General features: G+C 48.1%; 1 protein-coding gene across 1 annotated transcript in view; it reads left to right on the top strand.

The window, feature by feature from the left end:
* Positions 1 to 24,318, top strand: part of LOC135057206 (zinc finger protein 420-like) — a 163,121-nt gene that overhangs the window by 67,780 nt on the left and 71,023 nt on the right. The window contains exon 7 of the mRNA XM_063963099.1: positions 193 to 1,074. Coding sequence (XP_063819169.1) covers positions 193 to 1,074 — 882 coding nt within the window. The remainder of the gene's footprint in view (positions 1 to 192; positions 1,075 to 24,318) is intronic.

The following is a 24,318-nucleotide window of genomic DNA, read 5'->3' as shown; positions in this document are numbered from 1 at the left end:
CCTCCCCTCTTCCCTGTTCCCCTCCCCTCTTCTCTTTCCCCTCTCCCTCTTCTCTCTCTCTCTCTCTCTCTCTCTCTCTCTCTCTCTCTCTCTCTCTCTCTCTCTCTCTCTCTCTCTCTCTCTCTCTCTCTCTCTCTCTCTCTCTCTCTATATGCCATACCAAGTATTCATGTATTCATTTTCTCTTTATAGACTACAAATCAGTGTGTGAAAGCAAAAGTCAAAGCTCTCAAGAAAGTTTAATTGACCAAGACTTAAACAAAGCTGACCCTTCGGAGGTCTCACCTGCTCGTTCTGACTCGGATCCTCAGGGCCTGAAACAATGCATCTGTCCTCACTGCGGGAAATATTTTTCTCGTCTCTCGCATCTGGTCATCCACCGCCGAATCCACACTGGGGAGAAGCCATTTGTATGCTCTGAGTGCGGGAAGAGCTTCTCCTGTAACTCTTATCTGGTGAAGCACCTGCGTAGTCACACAGGGGAAAAGCCCTTTGCTTGCTCCGAGTGTGGGAAATGCTTCAATCAGAGCTCTAACCTCTTCAAACACCAGAAAACTCACACTGGGGATAAGCCCTTCGTGTGCCCGCTGTGCGGCAAGTGCTTCACCCAGAAGTCTCACCTTGTTATCCATCAGATCATTCACACCGGGGAGAAGCGCTTTCACTGTTCCGAGTGCAGTAAGGGCTTCAGCAACAACGCCAGGCTGGTCGCCCATATACGGGTGCACACTGGGGAGAAACCATTCGGCTGCCCGTTGTGTGACAAACGCTTTACCCAGAAATCTCACCTAGCGAAGCATCACATCGTCCACACAGGAGAGAAGCCCTTCGTGTGCCCAGATTGTGGGAAGTGCTTTATCAGCAACTCCCACCTGGTCATACACCAGAGGATTCACACAGGAGAGAAGCCCTACAGCTGCCCGGACTGCGGGAAGAGATTCACCCAGAAGTCCGATCTGGTGCGGCACCAGAAAATCCACGCGGGTAACAAACCATTCGAGTGTTCGTCCTGCGGGAAGCAGTTCCTCTGTAAGGCCTATCTGGCCCAACATCAGAGAGTCCACTTGGACAAAGGCACGTAACGCGCAGGAATTCTTTTGGGATGCCAGCGACCATTTTCTATGATGGTATTCATGGTGATAAAGCTGACTGGGATTTCTTTTCGTCGTCGTCAGAGGAAGAAATGGCAATATAAAATGTGAATGTTTTTTACATAGCCTGTATGAAATGCAAATTCCGATTATTTATTTTTATGGAAAAATAAATCCTACATTTGTTTTTTCCTGTTTAGGACAAAACTTATATTTATTATGCCTCATTATGATATTAATGGGTTACAGTGGCGTTTTCTACCTGTAGGTAACACATGTACGTAAGTTTACGTTGCGCAGCATCCCCCCGCCCCCTCCCCCCAAACTCATCCACCACCCAGCCTTAAGTATGTCAAGCAGCCTGACATGGTTTTGCCATCTGTTAAAATTGTACCCTCAAGCTGAATTTCCTTCATCCTCTGAATATGGTCCAGCATGTAAAACCCTTGATTCCTGAGGTCATTACTTTAGTGGTCTTTAAGAAATGTGCGGATGGAAACTGGACGTTTTCTGGGAGTGTCAGGAAAGACGCAGGCATTGCCAAGCGTTTTCAGGGAGGGTATGTGACGTCAGCTCTGGTCCCGATCAGCCTGATTCTATAGCACTGTAGTAGTAGGTCCTGGGCTACGCACACACTGGAAAAATCATTCAATGGTGAGTGAGTTGCGAATGGATTTGCAGCTGACCGGCATTTGCAAAGCTTTTTGCACGGTGTACGGGACTCTACGCCACGCCCCCCGGACAAAAGGGTGTGTGGCTTTGTGGTAATGCTGCGATCGCGAGCCACACCCCTCATGTTCTGCCACTATGGGGGCATGGCCAGCGCTGTGTGAGCTGATGGCTATGCCTCCAGTCCCTCTTGTCTATTCACTGCTGCTCTGAGCAGTGAGTGACTGGAGCCTCCCAACTGCCCCCACCCCCACCTCGGGACACTGCGACCCGTGGGTGGGGCAGTGGGACAGTCCCCAAAAAAAACGGGACAGTCCCGTGAAAATCGGGACAGTTGGGATGTATGGTATATGCTGGCTATACATAAAACAGTCATAATAGATATAAATAGCCAATCTCGTAGAATGCGGTCAATTTACCTACAATCAAAATCTTGACAGTCAAAATCCTGACAACCATTGACCGACAGTCAAACTCCTGATAACTTAAAAATCCCGACATTTGATATGTCGGCAGGTTAAAAAGTCGAGTTTTTCATGATTTTTTAAATTGAAACCGACTTGTTCATGCTTTGCCATCCCAGTGGACCTGGAGGTGGAATATAATAGTGTGCTGAGCAAAGCATGGCGAACGCTACGGTACACTTATACGGTGTCCATGTCGACACACACACAAAAACTATGAAAAAAATTGTGTTGACTTTTTGACCTGTCTACATATTAATGACGGTATTTTGACCTTGTAGGTATTTTAAATGTCGGTATTTTGACCATAGGCCAATTGTTGTTGGTATTTAGACCGTCGGGATTTTGATTGTAGGTATTTCATACTAAACCCCTCAATGTCACGGCCACAATATTCCTTGGTATAGTAAAGGCTCCCAATAGATCTTAAGATATCTTAGATCTCCAACGTGATGGACAAGTATAAACAATCTGGCAAAGTTGGCCCTAACCAATTTGATGCCCTAGGCAGGATTTTTTGCTGGCGCCCCCTAACAGATAATCCCACCACCTTTATTCCAGTGGGCCCCGGAGCAATGCATCGGCTGCACCGCCGCTAGTTCCTCCTATGGCCCTGTACCCTTATCCCATCACATCACCCGTCACCACAGATCTGCTACCGCAATGACTCCACTGTCTTCACCAGAAAAAGCGAAGGATAGTGATGGAAGAAGATGGGTAGGGCAAGAGTAAACATGTGAGAGGCACAATGGCAAAAATGGGTTATTGTGCAAATGCGGAAGATGCACAGTCATTATTGTAGGGCACTGGGAGCCGCGGCCAAACGTGTGATGTATAAACTGCCTTTATCGGCGGAGCCACATGGATTGGAAAGTATTTGAGCTGAGAGAAAAGCATGGCGCAAACATCTGACAATCGCAGTGCTCCTTCCATTCGTAAAAAAAAGTGACAAGATGGGTGGAGAGTATGCCCTGATGAAAGCGCTTCCAACTGTGTGATCAGCCACTGTGACTAGCGCATACGTAGACAAAGCCACTGCCCAGGAAAATTAAATGCCCACTCGCCAGGCTTGAAATGTTACCGCCCCCAGCTCAGCCCGCCTCTGCCCCACTGTCTGTTCCCGGCTGCTGCCTGCATATAGAGCTGCCCAATTGGAGCTGAGCTCTGATCGCAGTAGCAAGAGCCGCTATGTAGGTGTCCCAAACCTCTGCCAGCCCTAGGCATTCCGAATGTCCTAGTCAGTTGCCTAGATTGTCTATGCCTAGGGCCGGCTCTGCGTCTGAGTTCAAGATTGTGGTTACCCAAGTCTCCTGCTCACTCAGTATGTGTCAGAGGTCCAAATGTTCAATACCAGCCCCTTTCCTAACAGCTGAACCTCAAACTACAGCGTCTTATTTCTAAAGGGTATTGTACCGCTGTACTATTTATATAGTCAATTATGATAGCCTGATGTGGCATTGTAGCTGGCACCTGATGCAAACACAAATGCTGGTGTGCCATTCACATAGGGTTGATTCTATATCAGAGTGGGAGAAGGGACCTTCTGACGTATCTAGGGGAGGAGACACGTCACCAGGGTTGAGGAGCTATGGGCGAACAAGGTACCCGAAAAGTACCCTCGCGGGCTCGCTTCGCTCGCCACGCTTCGGGCTCGGTGGCTCGCTCCGCTCACCACCTGATTACTAAAGGTAATAGTTGGTGGCGTGGATAGTAGAGGAACTATCCCGCTGGCCTTGCTCCTCCCCCTTGTGTTGTGACTCCTCCCCCAGACGGAAAAGGTCCCTTAGCCCACTTGATTCTAGCATCTACCATTCACATAGTGCCTGTCTCTTGTGGCTCCCGACACTCGCGAAGCCCCGCACTTTTTTCTGATTGGCCCACAGGCCAGTCAGTGAAAGAACATGTTGACCATCGGTTGTGGAAACCATTGATGGCCATCCACTCATAGGCATTTCTATAATGGGTGCGGTGCACACGGGCCCCTGGGTCCAGAGGACCCACACCACACCCATATATTATGCTTACACCTCCGGAGTCCTGTGACTGCGGCCTTGCTGTACGGGAACAAATCACCCGGAAAATGGCAGCCGCGGGGCCATTTCCGAGTGATTTGCGCATGCACTTTGGAGGTGTCCCCGGGAGCAAGGTGCGGGCGCCATGTTCCCGGAGACCTGCACATGCGCAGTAGATTTTGGCATTGTGCCAGAGTCTACTGCTGCCGGAGAGGAGGGGGCCTGATCGTTACTAATCATATTGCCATCGATGGTTACCACACCGATGGTCATCCCTACTTGTGGGACACTATATCATATATGTTATTAAAGAGTATGTGCAGTGCATGCTGGTAATTGTAGTTCAGGTTCCTTTGAAGATCATTTGAAGATGAATATACATTTGTAAAAATAACCAAACCCCAATCGCCTCTACTTCTATGGGGATAAAATAGAGCTGGGATATAACTGTAGACAGGCTGGAATGTATTACACGACCTCATAACGCGGGAGTAATTAAGCGAAAAGCGCTGGACCGCACAACCCGAAAGTCATTTGGAACGCATAACACGGAAGTCAGTTGGAACGCATAACACGGAAGTCAGTTGGAACGCAGACCTGAAAACATGGCCTACAAGTGAAACGCAGAAGCAGGACGTGAAATAGCGCTCGGGTCAGGAAGTGTGTGGCACAGAAACACCTTCCTTTCCGGTATATTAGTCCACAAGGGCGTAGGAGCGTCTTCTCCTAGTAAGTGCTACTATTGCATGCTTAATGGGCTTTATATCCATACTATAGGCAGCAGATATGTGTTTATCTGCATTAGTTACATTAACTCCACAATATACGGAGCAGAGATTCTACTTCCACGTCATCATCATGCTGTTGTACATAATACACATTATACATAGTAGAGATGATCATATTTATTTCATTCAAATGAAAATCCTCCCAATCAGAAGTATTTTAATGGAATATTACTTTTTTTTGTTGTTGTTACCATGGTAACAACTGTGTGTGTGTGTATGTATGTATGTATGTATGTATGTATATATATATATATTTCTCTATCGTCCTAGTGGATGCTGGGGTTCCTGAAAGGACCATGGGGAATAGCGGCTCCGCAGGAGACAGGGCACAAAAGTAAAGCTTTCCGATCAGGTGGTGTGCACTGGCTCCTCCCCCTATGACCCTCCTCCAAGCCAGTTAGATTTTTGTGCCCGGCCGAGAAGGGTGCAATCTAGGTGGCTCTCCTAAAGAGCTGCTTAGAAAAGTTTAGCTTAGGTTTTTTATTTTACAGTGAGTCCTGCTGGCAACAGGATCACTGCAACGAGGGACTTAGGGGAGAAGAAGTGAACTCACCTGCGTGCAGGATGGATTGGCTTCTTGGCTACTGGACATCAGCTCCAGAGGGACGATCACAGGTACAGCCTGGATGGTCACCGGAGCCTTGCCGCCGGCCCCCTTGCAGATGCTGAAATAAGAAGAGGTCCAGAATCGGCGGCAGAAGACTCCTCAGTCTTCTAAAGGTAGCGCACAGCACTGCAGCTGTGCGCCATTTTCCTCTCAGCACACTTCACACGGCAGTCACTGAGGGTGCAGGGCGCTGGGAGGGGGGCGCCCTGGGAGGCAAATGAAAACCTATTTTGGCTAAAAATACCTCACATATAGCCTCCGGAGGCTATATGGAGATATTTAACCCCTGCCAGACTCCGTTAAGAGCGGGAGACGAGGCCGCCGAAAAAGGGGCGGGGCCTATCTCCTCAGCACACAGCGCCATTTTCCCTCACAGAAAGGCTGGAGGGAAGGCTCCCAGGCTCTCCCCTGCACTGCACTACAGAAACAGGGTTAAAACAGAGAGGGGGGGCACTAATTTGGCGTTAGAAATATATAAAAAAGATGCTATAAGGGAAAACACTTATATAAGGTTGTCCCTATATAATTATAGCGTTTTTGGTGTGTGCTGGCAAACTCTCCCTCTGTCTCTCCAAAGGGCTAGTGGGTCCTGTCCTCTATCAGAGCATTCCCTGTGTGTGTGCTGTGTGTCGGTACGTGTGTGTCGACATGTAGGAGGACGATGTTGGTGAGGAGGCGGAGCAATTGCCTGTAATGGTGATGTCACTCTCTAGGGAGTCGACACCGGAATGGATGGCTTATTTAGGGAATTACGTGATAATGTCAACACGCTGCAAGGTCGGTTGACGACATGAGACGGCCGACAAACAATTAGTACCGGTCCAGACGTCTCAAAAACACCGTCAGGGGTTTTTAAAACTCCCGTTTACTTTAGTCGGTCGACACAGACACAGACAGGGACACTGAATCCAGTGTCGACGGTGAATAAACAAACGTATTCCTTATTAGGGCCACACGTTAAAGGCAATGAAGGAGGTGTTACATATTTCTGATACTACAAGTACCACAAAAGAGGGTATTATGTGGGATGTGAAAAAACTACCATAGTTTTTCCTGAATCAGATAAATTAAATAAAGTGTGTGATGATGCGTGGGTTCCCCCCGATAGAAAATTATGGGCGGTATACCCTTTCCCGCCAGAAGTTAGGGCGCGTTGGGAAACACCCCTTAGGGTGGATAAGGCGCTCACACGCTTATCAAAACAAGTGGCGGTACCGTCTATAGATAGGGCCGTCCTCAAGGACCAGCTGACAGGAGGCTGGAAAATATCATAAAAAGTATATACACACATACTGGTGTTATACTGCGACCAGCGATCGCCTCAGCCTGGATGTGCAGAGCTGGGGTGGCTTGGTCGGATTCCCTGACTAAAAATATTGATACCCTTGACAGGGACAGTATTTTATTGACTATAGAGCATTTAAAGGATGCATTTCTATATATGCGAGATGCACAGAGGGATATTTGCACTCTGGCATCAAGAGTAAATGCGATGTCCATAACTGCCAGAAGATGTTATGGACACGACAGTGGTCAGGTGATGCAGATTCCAAACGGCACAAAGGTGTATTGCCGTATAAAGGAAGAGGAGTTATTTGGGGTCGGTCCATCGGACCTGGTGGCCACGGCAACTGCTGGAAAATCCACCGTTTTTACCCTAAGTCACATCTCTGCAGAAAAAGACACCGTCTTTTCAGCCTCAGTCCTTTCGTCCCTATAAGATCATATCTGCCCAGGGATAGAGGAAAGGGAAGAAGACTGCAGCAGGCAGCCCATTCCCAGGAACAGTAGCGTTCCACCGCTTCTGACAAGTTCTCAGCATGGCGCTGAGACCGTACAGGACCCCTGGATCCTACAAGTAGTATCCCAGGGGTACAGATTGGAATGTCGAGACGTTTCCCCTTCGCAGGCTCCTGAAGTCTGCTTTACCAAGGTCTCCCTCCGACAAGGAGGCAGTATGGGAAAAAATTCACAAGCTGTATTCCCAGCAGGTGATAATTAAATTACCCCTCCTACTACAAGAAAAGGGGTATTATTCCACACTATATTGTGGTACTGAAGCCAGAAGGCTAGGTGAGACTTATTCTAAATCTAAAAATTTTTTTGAACACTTACAAAGGTTCAAATCAAGATGGAGTCACTCAGAGCAGTGATAACGAACAGGAAGAAGGGGACTATATAGTGTCCCGGGACATCAGGGATGCTTACCTCTATGTCCCAAATTTGCCCTTCTCACTAAGGGTACCTCAGGTTCGTGGTGCAGAACTGTCACTATCAGTTTCAGATGCTGCCGTTTGGATTGTCCACGGCACCCCGGGTCTTTACTAAGGTAATGGCCGAAATGATGATTCTTCTTCGAAGAAAAGGCGTCTTAATTATCCCTTACTTGGACGATCTCCTGATAAGGGCATAGTCCAGGGAACAGTTGGAGGTAGGAGTAGCACTATCTCGGATACTGCTACAACAGCACGGGTGGATTCTAAATATTCCAAAATCGCAGCTGATCCCGACAACACGTCTGCTGTGCCTAGGGATGATTCTGGACACAGTCCAGAAAAAGGTGTTTCTCCCGAAAGAGAAAGCCAGGGAGTTATCCGAGCTAGTCAGGAACCTCCTAAAAACAGTGCATCATTGCACAAGGGTCCTGGTAGAAAATGGTGGCTTCCTACGAAGCAATTCCATTCGGCAGATTTCACGCAAGAACTTTTCAGTGGGATCTGCTGGACAAATGGTCCGGATCGCATCTTCAGATGCATCAGCGGATAACCCTATATCCAAGGACAAGGGTGTCTCTCCTGTGGTGGTTATAGAGTGCTCATCTTCTAGAGGGCCGCAGATTCGGCATTCAGGATTGGATGCTGGTGACCACGGAGCCCAGCCCGAGAGGCTGGGGAGCAGTCACACAAGGAAAAAATTTCCAGGGAGTGTGATCAAGTCTGGAGACTTTTCTCCACATAAATATACTGGAGCTAAGGGTAAATTTATAATGCTCTAAGCTTAGCAAGACCTCTGCTTCAAGGTCAGCCGGTATTGATCCAGTGGGAAAAACATCACGGCAGTCGCCCACGTAAACAGACAGGGCGACACAAGAAGCAGGAGGGCAATGGCAAAAACTGCAAGGACTTTTCGCTGGGCGGAAAATCATGTGATAGCACTGTCAGCAGTGTTTCATCCCGGGAATGGAAACTGGGAAGCAGACTTCCTCAGCAGGCACGACCTCCACCCGGGAGAGTGGAAACTTCATCGGGAAGTTTTTTCCACATGATTGTAAACCGTTGGGAAATACCAAAGGTGGACATGATGGCGTCCCGTCTGAACAAAAAACGGGACAGGTATTGCGCCAGGTCAAGAGACTCTCAGGCAATAGCTGTGGACGTTCTGGTAACACCGTGGGTGTACCAGTCGGTGTATGTGTTCCCTCCTCTGCTTCTCATACCTAAGGTGCTGAGAATTATAAGACGTAGAGGAGTAAGAACTATACTCATGGCTCCGGATTGGCCAAGAAGGACTTGGTACCCGGAACTTCAAGAGATGTTTACAGAGGTCTTATGGCCTCTGCCGCTAAGAAGGGACTTGCTTCAGCAAGTACCATGTCTGTTACAAGACTTACCGCAGCTGCGTTTGTTGGCATGGCGGTGGAACGCCGGATCCTAAGGGACAAAGGCATTCCGGAAGAGGTCATTCCTACCCTGGTCAAAGCCAGAAAGGAGGTGACCGCACAACATTATCACCACATGTGGCGAAAATATGTTGCGTGGTGTGAGGCCAGGAAGGCCCCACAAAGAAATTTCAACTCGGTCGATTCCTGCATTTCCTGCAAACAGGAGTGTCTATGGGCCTCAAATTGGGGTCCATTAAGGTTCAAATTTCGGCCCTGTCAATTTTCTTCCAGAAAGAATTGGCTTCAGTTCCTGAAGTCCAGAACTTTGTCAAGGGAGTATTGCATATACAACCCTCTTTTGTGCCTCCAGTGGCACTATGGGATCTCAACGTAGTTCTGGGATTCTTCAAATCACATTGGTTTAAAACCAGTCAAATCTGTGGATTTGAAGCATCTCACATGAAAAGTGACCATGTTCTTGGCCCTGGCCTGGACCAGGCGAGTGTCAAATTGGTGGTTTTTTTCTCAAAAAAGCCCATATTTGTTTGTCCATTCGGACAGGGCAGAGCTGCGGACTCGTCCCCAGTTCTCTCCCTAAGGTGGTGTCAGTGTTTCACCTGAACCAGCTTATTGTGGTGCCTTGCACCTACTAGGGACTTGGAGGACTCCAAGTTGCTAGATGTTGTCAGGGCCCTGAAAATATAGGTTCCAGGACGGCTGGAGTCAGGAAAACTGACTTGCTGTTATCCTGTATGCACCCAACAAACTGGGTGCTCTTGCTTTTAAGCAGACTATTGCTAGTTGGATGTGTAATACAATTCAGCTTGCACATTCTGTGGCAGGCCTGCCACAGCCAAAATATGTAAATGCCCATTCCACAAGGAAGGTGGGCTCATCTTGGGCGGCTGCCCGAGGGGTCTCGGCTTTACAACTTTGCCGAGCGGTTATTTAGTCAGGGGCAAACACGTTTGTAAAATCCTACAAATTTGATACCCTGGCTAAGGAGGACCTGGAGTTCTCTCATTCGGTGCTGCAGAGTCATCCGCACTCTCCCGCCCGTTTGGGAGCTTTGGTATAATCCCCATGGTCCTTTCAGGAACCCCAGCATCCACTAGGACGATAGAGAAAATAAGAATTTACTTACCGATAATTCTATTTCTCGGAGTCCGTAGTGGATGCTGGGCGCCCATCCCAAGTGCGGATTATCTGCAATACTTGTACATAGTTACAAAAATCGGGTTATTATTGTTGTGAGCCATCTTTTCAGAGGCTCCGCTGTTATCATACTGTTAACTGGGTTTAGATCACAAGTTGTACGGTGTGATTGGTGTGGCTGGTATGAGTCTTACCCGGGATTCAAAATTCCTCCCTTATTGTGTACGCTCGTCCGGGCACAGTACCTAACTGGCTTGGAGGAGGGTCATGGGGGGAGGAGCCAGTGCACACCACCTGATCGGAAAGCTTTACTTTTGTGCCCTGTCTCCTGCGGAGCCGCTATTCCCCATGGTCCTTTCAGGAACCCCAGCATCCACTACGGACTCCGAGAAATAGAATTATCGGTAAGTAAATTCTTATTATATATATATATATATATATATATATATATATATATATATATTAGTTATGTTGTGTTAATAGATGAGCTTTTCTAGTTTACTGGGATTGCAGATATTTAGATAGTCATTGAGGAATTGTAATTTACCACCCCACCGTTACCTGTAAAAACAATAAAAACCTACGCAGCTTGCAGTAATCAGTGAAATGGATGGGCCCTTGGATCTTATTTATAAAGCACACTCTATGTGTGGTTTAGGCACTTACGGGGGAAGGTTAGGGCTAGACACAAGGGGGAGGTGAATGTTAGGGGGATAGGGAGAGAGTATAACACCCCTTACTTACCCGTCGGGTTGTTCTCGATCGGGATCCTGATGTACGAAATACCAACGGCAGGATCGCCAGCTTTCCCTACTGAACCCCCTCCTCGGTAGGTGTGTTGTTGAAACACAGAAAGGTACAATGTTTCTGGAGACTAAAATTCAAATACTCACTGTAATAATAAGAGTCTTCTTAATTTTATGGTACCAAAAATACTATATTTTATATTTTATGACAGACACTCTGTGCATCCAGGTCACAGGATTGTATGGCATTCTGGGCCGGATTCAATTAGCTGCATTTAATTACCATGGGCTAATTGTTCTGCTGGGGCTATTCAGTTAGATCCTGCTATCAGCCCGCTGGCTGCACTTAACAGAAATCCATGTTAAGTGTACTGATCGCGGGTGCAGCAAATGTGTTAACCCATACAGATGGAGCCAAGCTCATCTAGCGTGGCTCTATCGCAAACATGCACTTCCGGCGCGACTAGGCAATCTGGCGCCACGGGAGTGCATGGAGACGCATGAATGGGGCGCTCGCCCGTCTTGGATGCACGCGCCCCATTCATGCGAATGGGGCATGTGAACGGTTGAGACACACTCGTGCCTCAGCCATGCCGCGATGGTGCGCTGCGGTGCAGACGGAGTCACAATTAGCGTGATTATCTGTAGCTCCGTGAACTTATCCCGGATTCTATGGGTTAAGCTGAGTTAGTGGGTATTTTACCAAGCTCAGACCTACTAGTTGCTCAGACATTGGTAGAGTGTGTACGCTCATACCACAAGACCAGATCACCAGACCAATTTAGAACTGAATGCTCCTGAGACTGATTTGTCCAATTCTTCTCCCAATTGATCCCTGTAATACCCCTTTTCACATATTGCCGGGTCGCTGTGCGGTGTGAAAGGGCCCATGGCGAATTCCCGGGTCGCCTGACCCGGTAATTCAACCCTGGTTATAAGAAGGGTTATTCCCGGGTTGAATACCGGGTCAGGTGCAATGTGAACGGGTTGCCGGGTTCATGCGACCCGGGACCCGTTCACCACCTAGGGAGAGGCGGCGCGTAGGTGAGCTCATGTACCAGCGCCGCTGCGGTCCAATGCCAGGACCCACCCAGGAAGGACCCATTTCTAATTCCCGGTGGGACCAGATGCATGTTCTCTGATTTGCCCGAGAGATAGTATAGGAGGTACTGTGTCCCACAATTTTGTAATTTAAGGCAGTTACAATACATACCAAGTGGTCAAAATCTCATACCTCCCAACATCATACCTCCCAACTGTCCCGATTTTCGCGGGACTGTCCCGTTTATTTGGGACTGCCCCGCTGTCCTTTTTGCGGGACAGTCCCGTTTTTTGGGGACTGCCCCGCTGTCCCACCCGTGGGCCACAGTGTCCCGTGGTGGTGGGGGGGGGGGGCAGTTGGGAGGCTCATGCACTTGCTGCCCTAATTAGTGGAGCCGGGAGAGGAGGGGGCATGCCAGCAGCTCACAGAGCGCTGGGCATGCCCCCTCAGCGATCGCGAGCCACGCCTCTTTTTAATAGGCCACTCCCTGGTTTGGGGTGGCCGCGCGCTGCGCGCGAACAGATGTACCTTTTCACGGCTACCAAAAGTTGGGAGATATGCAACATGACCCTCTCCAGGAGGGACACAATGCTCTGCTCCCGGACTTTTTTGTTAATGTATGATTGCCTGCTCCTGTGTGAACAGGTATCGGGATAAGAAAAGTGTTCCAGCACAGGTGATGGCAACCATAAATTAAGAGAGAAGTCCAGGAGCAGAGCTTTCTGTCCCTCCTGGAGAGGGTCATGTTGGGGGGCATGTAATCTGATATAGGAGTAACTTTCCACCTTCACATATAGGGGTCAGGAGAGTCAATTTAATAAAAAAATCCTGCCACACTCGCCCATGCGTTTCCTATACCTGCACCCTTTGAGTGTAGAAGCCAGTGCATATTAGGTGCAGGAAGCGTAGTGTACCGCTGTGGCATATGAGGATTCCGGGGGAGAAAGGGTCAACCAGAGAGAGTCTAAATCTATCATTCTCTCTGGGACCCTTTGGACGCTTGGGGCCTAGTACAGGTGTCCCTCTTGTATCCCCCTGTTGCCGAGCCTGGGTCACAGGGGTAAATGGGTAGGTAGTAGAGGAATTGAGAGTCACCAGACTTGAAGCTAATGGTTTTATTCTGTTGGCTTCCTAGCATTCAAGTGCTCTTATATGACGCCTATCTAAATTCTTAATTCAGACATATTTGCTATGTCCCTGTAGTGCAGTGCTGGCCAAACCTTATCTTAGGTCGACAGCCATTAGGTCAACCACTGAAGGTCGATATGTACTAGGTCGATAGGTGAAAAGGTCGACATGAGTTTTTGGACTTTTTTTTGGTGTCGTTTTTTTCGTAACGTGATAGTGAACCCCAATTAGTGCACCGTATCCCCTCGCATAGCTCGCTTCGCTCGCAGGTTGCCGTTCCAATCGTAGTCCACGTGGATCGTCAAGTATGGAAAAATCCCCCCCCAAAAAAGTGAAAAAGTCATGTCGACCCTTTGACCTGTCGACCTTCAGTGGTCGACCCAATGACCATCGACCTAAGCTGTGTCGACCTAACGACTGTATCCCGATCTCGAGGACCGGTTTGGCCAGCCCTGCTGTAGTGGTTTTGAATGTGACGAATGACGTGAATGGAGGGTTTAACAATCCCCCTCCCCATATGAAGGACTCCCTTATTGGAGAAGCGGCTGATGGTATGTAGATGATCCCACTTGGTGAATCACGGAAGTTAGTTTCCGTAGGTGTATGCGGTGGTAGAATGTGTCCTCTTTGCTCTGCTTTGGTGGCAGTGAATTGGTATAGTCATGTGGAGGGAAGACCTGAATATCTCTTCATGTGCGGTGGCCTGGATTTGTCAAAACACTCGCTCTCTGGTTGCAGAGGATCCAGCTTCGGCTCCTCTTTGGCCATGTGTAGTCCACCGGCCTTCCTTTTGGTCCAGCAACTTTTAAGTCAGTCAGGTCTGAATGGGAGAAATACAACAGAGCAGTGAGCCTGGACATCATGATACGGGCCTGTTAAAAATCGTAATATGTTCTTAGGACTTGGTGATTGAAAAAATGAAGTCCACCAATAAGGCACAGATTAATCTGGCACAGACCAGATTAATATACACAGACTATTGGGGAACTTTGATTATATTGTGCTCACCATTGAGTGCAATCAGGATCGGGAAGACTTGTCACCCACAGACAGAGTCACAAGTCTTTATATAAGTTGGCCATAGCAGCCAATAAGATTCTAGCTATTTGCATACTAGAATAAAATCTGATTGGCTGCTGTAGGGCACACCACTTGTCTGCATAATAGACAAAATCTGATTGGCTGCTGTAGGGCACACCACTTGTCTGTTTCAAGGCTTTAGTAAATCTACATCTTAGAGCTAAACCAGGAGGCCTGTGCACATAGGTTCTCAAATGTAAACTTAATTGTTTGTGTCTTTTTTATTTTTTTTATGTATGACTGTGTACTATACAAGTTCTGTTACTAATTGTTAAGGGCACACTTAGACCCCGTTCACATTGCCATTGCCGGCTCACACCCGGGAATTGGATACAGATCCTTCCCGGGTGTGACCCGGCATTGGACCTGAGCAATGTGAACGGGGTAGCTTCCCGACCTGGCAATATGCCACCCGGGACGGGGCCAGAGGCGGCACTGGAGATGGCATCATTTCCGTGCCACCTCTCCCTATGCTGTGAATATGCCACCCGGGACGGAGCCAGAGGCGGCATCGGGGGCGGAGGCGGCACTGGAGATGGCATCATTTCCGTGCCACCTCTCCCTGTGCTGTGAACTGGTGCCAGGTTGCATCAACCCGGGTAACCCGTTCACACTGCGCCTGACCCGGTAATTTCCTGGGAATAACCCTTCTTTCACTGACCCGTTCACACTGCACAGCGACCCGTGTCGACCCGGGCAAAATACTGCGTCGATGCCAGGTTTTTTGTGCAGTGTGAACGAATACACTGCCTAAATCATGCACCCTGCTTCCCAGCAGGTTTAGTCTATTTTTCTTATATGTATGTCTGTGTTTGTCATATTCTTCTTTCCCGATATTGTAGCCCCTCATGTTTTTTAAGCTTTTTAAACATATACCAATAATGGTTACATTTTAAGAAACTTTGGCATTATAAGGCTCTGGATGAATATGAGTGTCCCTAAATTAGAGTTTTCTTTTTCTCTTGTTGTTTGACCCAAAAATAATTGCAAGTTCCTTTTTTTTTTTTAAATCTGTTTATTTTGATTTTCATAGAATATAAGGCAAAACATGAACAAATCGTCAGCATTTGATGAAGTAAACAATTAGATCATGTAGGTGGGTACATCAAACTATATCAGAAAGTAAACATTCGATCTCATCTGAGTATGGGAACAGAGGTAATATTCCAGTAACTACATCATACGCTACAATCCTGTAGTCATTAATGATATGAAAATCGTTAAATCTGTTACTCCAAGAACAAGTCATAAGCATAGGGTAACATTAATAGGAATAGTCCTCGAAGTTACAGGAGTATGGAGGTAGAAGAAGGCACCTATATCCACAGTTCAGGTACTCAATATTTGTACCATAGTAACACACAAGAAGATATTCCCTGAAACTAGACATTAGAAACATCATTCGAAAAATCTATTTTGGTATGAAAATCGAGGAAAGATAGCAGTGAATGTATCATTCTCCTGGCAGGGTGTGGAGGGGTTCAACTTTAGGTCTTAACAGCATAAACGACACGGATGATCATGAGGTAGGCTCTTCTAACAGTTTCCTATGGAGGAACCATTCGGTATGTTCAAAGACCTTAAATATCTGGGCCTGTGTGGACTGATCCCGTGACTCTATATAGAGACCCCATTTCTTGTAGAAAGTTTTAACCCCCACCTCTATATTGACTTGAACCGATTTCCTGTCGTAATATAGTATCTGTAAAAGTTTACCATGAACTTCCACCAGTGTAGGGGAAGAGGACAATAACCAATGAGAAAGGATAATTTTCTTTGAGACCGTTACCAAAATAGTGAGAAATGGTATAATTCGCCGTTTCCCAGGTCCTAAAGTCCAGTCAGAACAATTTGCACACAAGCAAGATAGGGGTGTTGCTGTTACACATATATTCAGGAGCTTATTAATGTAGGCCAGAAGTTTGTTCCAAAAACGTCTAATCAGACCACACTCCCAAAACATATGGTAGAAGGAAGCCGTATGTATATGACATTTGGGGCATTCCCCAGTTTCCGTGGGGTGGAACCTAGCATGTTGACTCGGGGAAATATAGGCTCTCTGTAGAGTACGGAGGTGGACCTCCTGTAAGTAAGGTGAAGCCAGGGCTTTGAGGGTAGAGACATAATGATCACTGAGTTGTTGATGACTAGTCAGGCTAGGTATATCCTTACGCCATTGGGTAAGTAGTCTATCCCATCTACATTCTGTTGTACTAGATGTCAGAATAGAATATATTTGTCTAATGCGTGTCGGGCCCGTTCTATGTGTATTAAGCGAGAGCAGTAGTGGGTTAGAAGATAGAGGGGGTTCATGTGAATTAGTAAACATGTGATTGACTGAGCCTAAATAGTGTCGTGTCTGGAGGTACATGAAAAAATGAGAATGAGGTAGGTCAAATTTCTCTTGGAGTGATGAGAAGGAATACATAGAGCCTCCCGGGTCGAATACTTTGGAAGAGTTTGAGAGTCCTTTCTCTTTACAAAGCCGGTAATTTGAGTTAATGAGAGATGGGGGAAAAGCTGGATTACCCCATAGCGGAGTGCATATGGATTTCTCGGGATTACATTTAAATTTCTTGTGTAAAGAGCGCCAGTTATAATAGATATCACGAAAAAGGGGGTTGGTGAGGATGTGGTTCGGGATCAGTGAGGGTTCGGACAGGAGCAATGCCCCCGGGGAGTAAGGAGTGAATAGTGCCTCATCTAAAGCAGAGTCTGTAAAGAGTTCCCTGTCAAACAGCCAGTCAGCAGCACATCTAAATAAAGACGCCATTGAGTAGGACGCGTAATCAGGAACACCAAATCCACCTGCGGACTTAGGGGCCATCAATTTATCCAAAGCGATGAATGCTTTTTTGCCTTTCCATAAGAACCTCGACATAACTTTCCATAAATATTGAATGTCATGCTTAGTAAGGCGGACTGGGAGCATCTGCATGAGATAAAATATTTTTGGAAAAACTATACTCTGTAACACAGCTATTCTCCCTAACAGGGACAGGGGCAACAATTTCCAACCATCCAATAGCGTGGTGATACGTGCCAGAACGGGAGTGAAATTTTCCTCATATAGTCTGGAAAGGTTCGCTGGGATTTGAATCCCTAGGTATGTAATCTTTGTGTGGGCAATTTTGAATGAAAGAGACGGGAGAAGTGTGGAAATGGTACGGGAAGAGGGGCCTAAGGGTAAAAGTTCTGACTTGGCCACATTAACCCTATACCCCGCCCTAACTCCGAATGCCTGTATCAATCCAAGGATCTCTGGGATAGAGGTCGACGGATCTGAAACAAATAATAGCATATCATCGTCAAAGAGGGCAAGGCGGAGGTCAACATCTCCAATTTTAATTCCCTTAATTACACATTTGATTGGCTTAAGGCTATCGCTAGGGGTTCCAGTGCTATTGCAAATAGTAAGGGGGATAAAGGGCAGCCCTGTTTGGTACCCCTCTGGATCTCAAAGGGAGAAGAGAGAACTCCATTACAGGATATCTGGGTTTGTGGAGCCGATTGCAAGTTCCTTTTATTCATGTTACACTTTCTAACACTAGTGGTCACGCTGGGCTGACCGATTTTAAAAGGGAAAAATGTGCTCTGCCCCTTTAGTGCTGCCCTGCTAAAACAGCATGCTGTGCCTGCACACGCACATGGCATCTATTCACATTAAAGTGAGAGTTTGGGGTACCCCCTGCGTCTGAGGCACACTCCGATTAGTGACGTAAAGGGGACCGCACCTCCCAAAAATGTGACCCCAGCAGAGATGCCCCCCTCCCCAGCCGGCTACTCCCCCTTTTCAGCACACGCGAGACATACTGCCCTTGCACCACTGCACCCTGCCTGGTTCCTGGTGGGAACACTACTAACACATAAACTGCTGTGTTCAGGGCATGGGGCCCCCTGGGTTGGTGTGGCTGGGCTGCTTCTGTGCATCATTATTGTAACACTTTTTAGCACTTAAGTTGCTTTTTACTTATGTAACACTTTAACACCTTAATTACTACTTCTCTAGCACTCAGCTGCTACTTCTTATTAATGTAAAACTTTATAACACATAAACTGCTACTTATTTACTAATGTGATGCCTTGGAGCGGTTGGGTTGGGTTGTGCTGGCCCTGAGGGTCCCATGGTCTGGACTTGAACCTTAGAAATGTTAGGGACCCACCTATTGAAGTCACCTAGGCATGGTAGGTGGGCTTATATTTTTGGCCAAAATTATGATAAGAACCTCAATTTTACTCCATGGTAAATTGCAGAGGTTATTATGAATGTACTGGTTGCCAGTGTTCTTAGTAGTTAGAGGTGGTCATTCCGAGTTGATCGCTAGCTGTATTTGTTCGCAGTGCAGCGATCAGGCTAAAAAACGGCAGTTCTGCGCATGCGGCGCAATGCGCACACGCGACGTACGGGCACAACGAACTATGCAGTTTTGCACAGGGTCTAGCGATGCACTTCAGTCGCACTGGTTGCCGCAGAGTGATTGACATGAAGTGGGCGTTTCTGGGTGGCAACTGACCGTTTTCAGGGAGTGTTCGGAAAAACGCAGGCGTGCCAGGGAAAACACAGGCGCGGCTGGGCGGGTGTGTGACTTCAAATCTGGAACTGAATAGTCTGAAGTGATCGCAAGCGTTGAGTAGGTTTTGAGCTACTCTGAAACTACACAGAAATTTGTGGGTGGCGGCATAGCGTTTGCACGGCTGCTAAAAACTGCTAGCAGCGATCAACTCTGAATGACCCTCAGAGTGTGTACCTGCATGTACTCTTTTTTATTTTATTTTCTCTGACGTCCTAGTGGATGCTGGGAACTCCGTAAGGACCATGGGGATTAGCGGCTCCGCAGGAGACTGGGCACAAAAGTAAAGCTTTAGGACTACCTGGTGTGCACTGGCTCCTCCCCCTATGACCCTCCTCCAAGCCTCAGTTAGATTTTTGTGCCCGGCCGAGAAGGGTGCATTCTAGGAGGCTCTCCTGAGTTTCTTAGTAAAAGTTTAGTTTTAGGTTTTTTATTTTCAGTGAGACCTGCTGGCAACAGGCTCACTGCATCGAGGGACTAAGGGGAGAAGAAGCGAACCTGCCTGCTTGCAGCCAGCTTGGGCTTCTTGGCTACTGGACACCATTAGCTCCAGAGGGACCGAACACAGGCCCAGCCTCGGAGTCCGGTCCCAGAGCCGCGCCGCCGGCCCCCTTACAGAGCCAGAAGCAAGAAGAGGTCCGGAAAATCGGCGGCAGAAGACATCAGTCTTCACCAAGGTAGCGCACAGCACTGCAGCTGTGCGCCATTGCTCCTCATACACACTTCACACTTCGGTCACTGAGGGTGCAGGGCGCTGGGGGGGGCGCCCTGAGAAGCAATAAAAACACCTTGGCTGGCTAAAATTACATCACATATAGCTCCAGGGCTATATGGATGTATATTAACCCCTGCCAGATTACAGATAAAAGCGGGAGAAAAGTCTGCCGAGAAGGGGGCGGAGCCTATCTCCTCAGCACACTGGCGCCATTTTCCCTCACAGCCCCGCTGGAAGGACGTCTCCCTGACTCTCCCCTGCAGTCCTGCACTACAGAAAAGGGTTAAAAAGAGAGGGGGGGCACTAATTAGGCGCAGTATAAATAAAACAGCAACTATAAGGGGAAAAACACTTCTATAAGGTTATCCCTGTATATATATAGCGCTCTGGTGTGTGCTGGCATACTCTCCCTCTGTCTCCCCAAAGGGCTAGTGGGGTCCTGTCCTCTATCAGAGCATTCCCTGTGTGTGTGCTGTGTGTCGGTACGATTGTGTCGACATGTATGAGGAGGAAAATGGTGTGGAGGCGGAGCAATTGCCTGTAATGGAGATGTCACCCCCTAGGGAGTCGACACCTGAGTGGCTGAGCTTATGGAAGGAATTACGTGACAGTGTCAGCTCTTTACAAAAGACAGTAGATGACATGAGACAGCCGGCTACTCAGCTCGTGCCTGTCCAGGCGTCTCAAAAGCCATCAGGGGCTCTAAAACGCCCGTTACCTCAGATGGCAGATACAGACGCCGACACGGATACTGACTCCAGTGTCGACGATGAAGAGACGAATGTGACTTCCAGTAGGGCCACACGTTACAGGATTGATGCTATGAAAAATGTTTTACATATTTCTGATAATACAAGTACCACTAAAAAGGGTATTATGTTTGTGAGAAAAAACTGCCTGTTGTTTTTCCTGCATCTGAGGAATTAAATGAAGTGTGTGATGAAGCGTGGCTTTCCCCCGATAAAAAACGGATAATTCCTTAAAGGTTATTAACATCATACCCCTTCCCGCCAGAGGATAGGGCACGTTGGGAAACACCCCATAAGGTGGATAAAGCGCTCACACGTTTGTCTAAACAGGTGGCACTACCGTCTCCTGATACGGCTGCCCTTAAGGAACCTGCTGACAGAAAGCAGGAGAATATCCTAAAATGTATATACACTCACACGGGTGTTATACTGCGACCAACAATCACCTCAGCCTGGATGTGCAGTGCTGGGGTGGCTTGGTCGGATTCCCTGACTGACAATATTGATACCCTAGATAGGGACAGTATATTACTGACTATAGAGCATTTGAAAGATGCATTTCTATATATGCGTGATGCACAGAGGGATATTTGCAGACTGGCATCAAGAGTAAGTGCGCTGTCCATTTCTGCCAGAAGAGGGTTATGGACGAGGCAGTGGTCAGGTGATGCTGATTCCAAAAGGCATATGGAAGTATTGCCTTATAAAGGGGAGGAGTTATTTGGAGTAGGTCTGTCAGACCTGGTGGCCACGGCAACTGCTGGGAAATCCACATTTTTACCCCAGGTAGCCTCTCAACATAAGAAGACGCCGTATTATCAGGCGCAGTCCTTTCGGCCCCATAAGGGCAAGCGGGCAAAAGGCTCCTCATTTCTGCCCCGTGGCAGAGGGAGAGGAAAAAGGCTGCAGCAAATCAGCCAGTTCCCAGGAACAGAAGCCCTCTCCCGTTTCTGCCAAGTCCTCAGCATGACGCTGGGGCTTTACAAGCGGACTCAGGCACTCCCCCTCGCCGTTTCCTAAAGTCTGCTTTAATGACGTCTCCCTCCGACAGGGAGGCGGTATTGGAAGCCATTCACAAGCTGTATTCCCAGCAGGTGATAATCAAGGTACCCTTCCTGCAACAGGGAAAGGGGTATTATTCCACGCTGTTTGTGGTACCGAAGCTGGACGGCTCGGTGAGACCTATTTTAAATCTGAAATCCTTGAACACTTACATACAAGGGTACCTCAGGTTTTTGGTACAGAACTGTCACTATCAGTTTCAGACGCTGCCGTTTGGTTTGTCCACGGCACCCCGGGTCCTTACCAAGGTAATGGCCGAAATGCTGATACTCCTTCGAAGGAAGGGAGTTTTAGTTATCCCGTACTTGGACGATCTCCTGATAAGGGCAAGATCCAGGGAACAATTGGTAGTCGGGGTAGCACTATCTCAAGTAGTGTTGCGGCAGCACGGTTGGATTCTCAATATTCCAAAATCGCAGCCGATCCTGACGACACGTCTTCTATTCCTAGGGATGATCCTGGACACAGTCCAGAAAAAGGTGTTTCTCCCGGAGGAGAAAGCCAGGGAGTTATACGAACTAGTCAGAAACCTCCTAAAGCCAGGCCAAGTGTCAGTGCATCAATGCACAAGGGTCCTGGGAAAAATGGTGGCTTCCTACGAAGCAATCCCATTCGGCAGATTCCACGCAAGAACTTTCCAGTGGGACCTGCTGGACAAATGGTCCGGATCGCATCTTCAGATGCATCAGCGGATAACCCTGTCACCAAAGACAAGGGTGTCTCTCCTGTGGTGGTTGCAGAGTGCTCATCTTCTAGAGGGCCACAGATTCGGCATTCAGGACTGGGTCCTGGTGACCACGGATGCCAGCCTGCGAGGCTGGGGAGCAGTCACACAGGGAAGAAATTTCCAGGGCTTGTGGTCAAGCCTGGAGACATCACTTCACATAAATATCCTGGAGCTGAGGGCCATTTACAATGCCCTAAGCCAAGCAAGACCTCTGCTTCAAGGTCAGCCGGTGCTGATCCAGTCGGACAACATCACGACAGTCGCCCACGTGAACAGACAGGGCGGCACAAGAAGCAGGAGGGCAATGGCAGAAGCTGCAAGGATTCTTCGCTGGGCGGAAAATCATGTGATAGCACTGTCAGCAGTGTTCATTCCGGGAGTGGACAACTGGGAAGCAGACTTCCTCAGCAGGCACGACCTCCACCCGGGAGAGTGGAGACTTCACCCAGAAGTCTTCCACATGATTGTAAACCGTTGGAAAGAACCAAAGGTGGACATGATGGCGTCCCGCCTCAACAAAAAATTGGACAGGTATTGCGCCAGGTCAAGGGACCCTCAGGCAATAGCTGTGGACGCTCTGGTAACACCATGGGGGTACCAGTCAGTGTATGTGTTCCCTCCTCTGCCTCTCATACCCAAGGTACTGAGAATTATAAGACGGAGAGGAGTAAGAACTATACTCGTGGCTCCGGATTGGCCAAGAAGGTCTTGGTACCCGGAACTTCAAGAGATGCTCACAGAGGACCCGTGGCCTCTACCTCTAAGAAGGGACCTGCTCCAGCAAGGACCCTGTCTGTTCCAAGACTTACCGCGCCTGCGTTTGACGGCATGGCGGTTGAACGCCGGATCCTGAAGGAAAAAGGCATTCAGGAAGAAGTCATTCCTACCCTGATCAAAGCCAGGAAGGATGTGACCGCAAAGCATTATCACCGCATTTGGCGGAAATATGTTGCGTGGTGCGAGGCCAGGAAGGCCAGAACGGAGGAATTTCAACTGGGTCGATTCCTGCATTTCCTGCAAACAGGAGTGTCTATGGGCCTAAAATTAGAATCCATTAAGGTTCAGATTTCGGCCCTGTCGATTTTCTTCCAGAAAGAACTGGCTTCAGTTCCTGAAGTTCAGACGTTTGTCAAGGGGGTGCTGCATATACAGCCTCCTTTTGTGCCTCCAGTGGCACCTTGGGATCTCAATGTAGTTTTGGGGTTCCTAAAATCACATTGGTTTGAACCACTTAAATCTGTGGATTTGAAATATCTCACGTGGAAAGTGGTCATGTGTTGGCCCTGGCTTCGGCCAGGCGCGTGTCAGAATTGGCGGCTTTATCCTGTAAAAGCCCTTATCTGATTTTCCATTCGGACAGGGCGGAATTGAGGACTCGTCCTCCGTTTCTCCCTAAGGTGGTGTCAGCGTTTCACCTGAACCAGCCTATTGTGGTGCCTGCGGCTACTAGGGACTTGGAGGACTCCAAGTTGCTGGACGTAGTCAAGGCCCTGAAAATATATGTTTCCAGGACGGCTGGAGTCAGAAAATCTGACTCGCTGTTTATCCTGTATGCACCCAACAAGCTGGGTGCTCCTGCTTCTAAGCAGACTATTGCTCGTTGGATTTGTAGTACAATTCAGCTTGCACATTCTGTGGCAGGCCTGCCACAGCCAAAATCTGTAAAAGCCCATTCCACAAGGAAGGTGGGCTCATCTTGGGCGGCTGCCCGAGGGGTCTCGGCTTTACAACTTTGCCGAGCAGCTACTTGGTCAGGGGCAAACACGTTTGCTAAATTCTACAAATTTGATACCCTGGCTGAGGAGGACCTGGAGTTCTCTCATTCGGTGCTGCAGAGTCATCCGCACTCTCCCGCCCGTTTGGGAGCTTTGGTATAATCCCCATGGTCCTTACGGAGTTCCCAGCATCCACTAGGACGTCAGAGAAAATAAGAATTTACTTACCGATAATTCTATTTCTCGTAGTCCGTAGTGGATGCTGGGCGCCCATCCCAAGTGCGGATTGTCTGCAATACTTGTACATAGTTATTGTTAACTAAATCGGGTTATTGTTGTTGTGAGCCATCTTTCCAGAGGCTCCTCTGTTATCATGCTGTTAACTGGGTTCAGATC

Source organism: Pseudophryne corroboree, chromosome 3 (assembly GCF_028390025.1).
Source record: "Pseudophryne corroboree isolate aPseCor3 chromosome 3, aPseCor3.hap2, whole genome shotgun sequence".
Lineage (NCBI taxonomy): Eukaryota > Metazoa > Chordata > Amphibia > Anura > Myobatrachidae > Pseudophryne > Pseudophryne corroboree.
The sequence above is the reverse complement of the archived record's forward strand: the minus strand, read 5'-3'. Positions and strand labels throughout refer to the sequence as shown.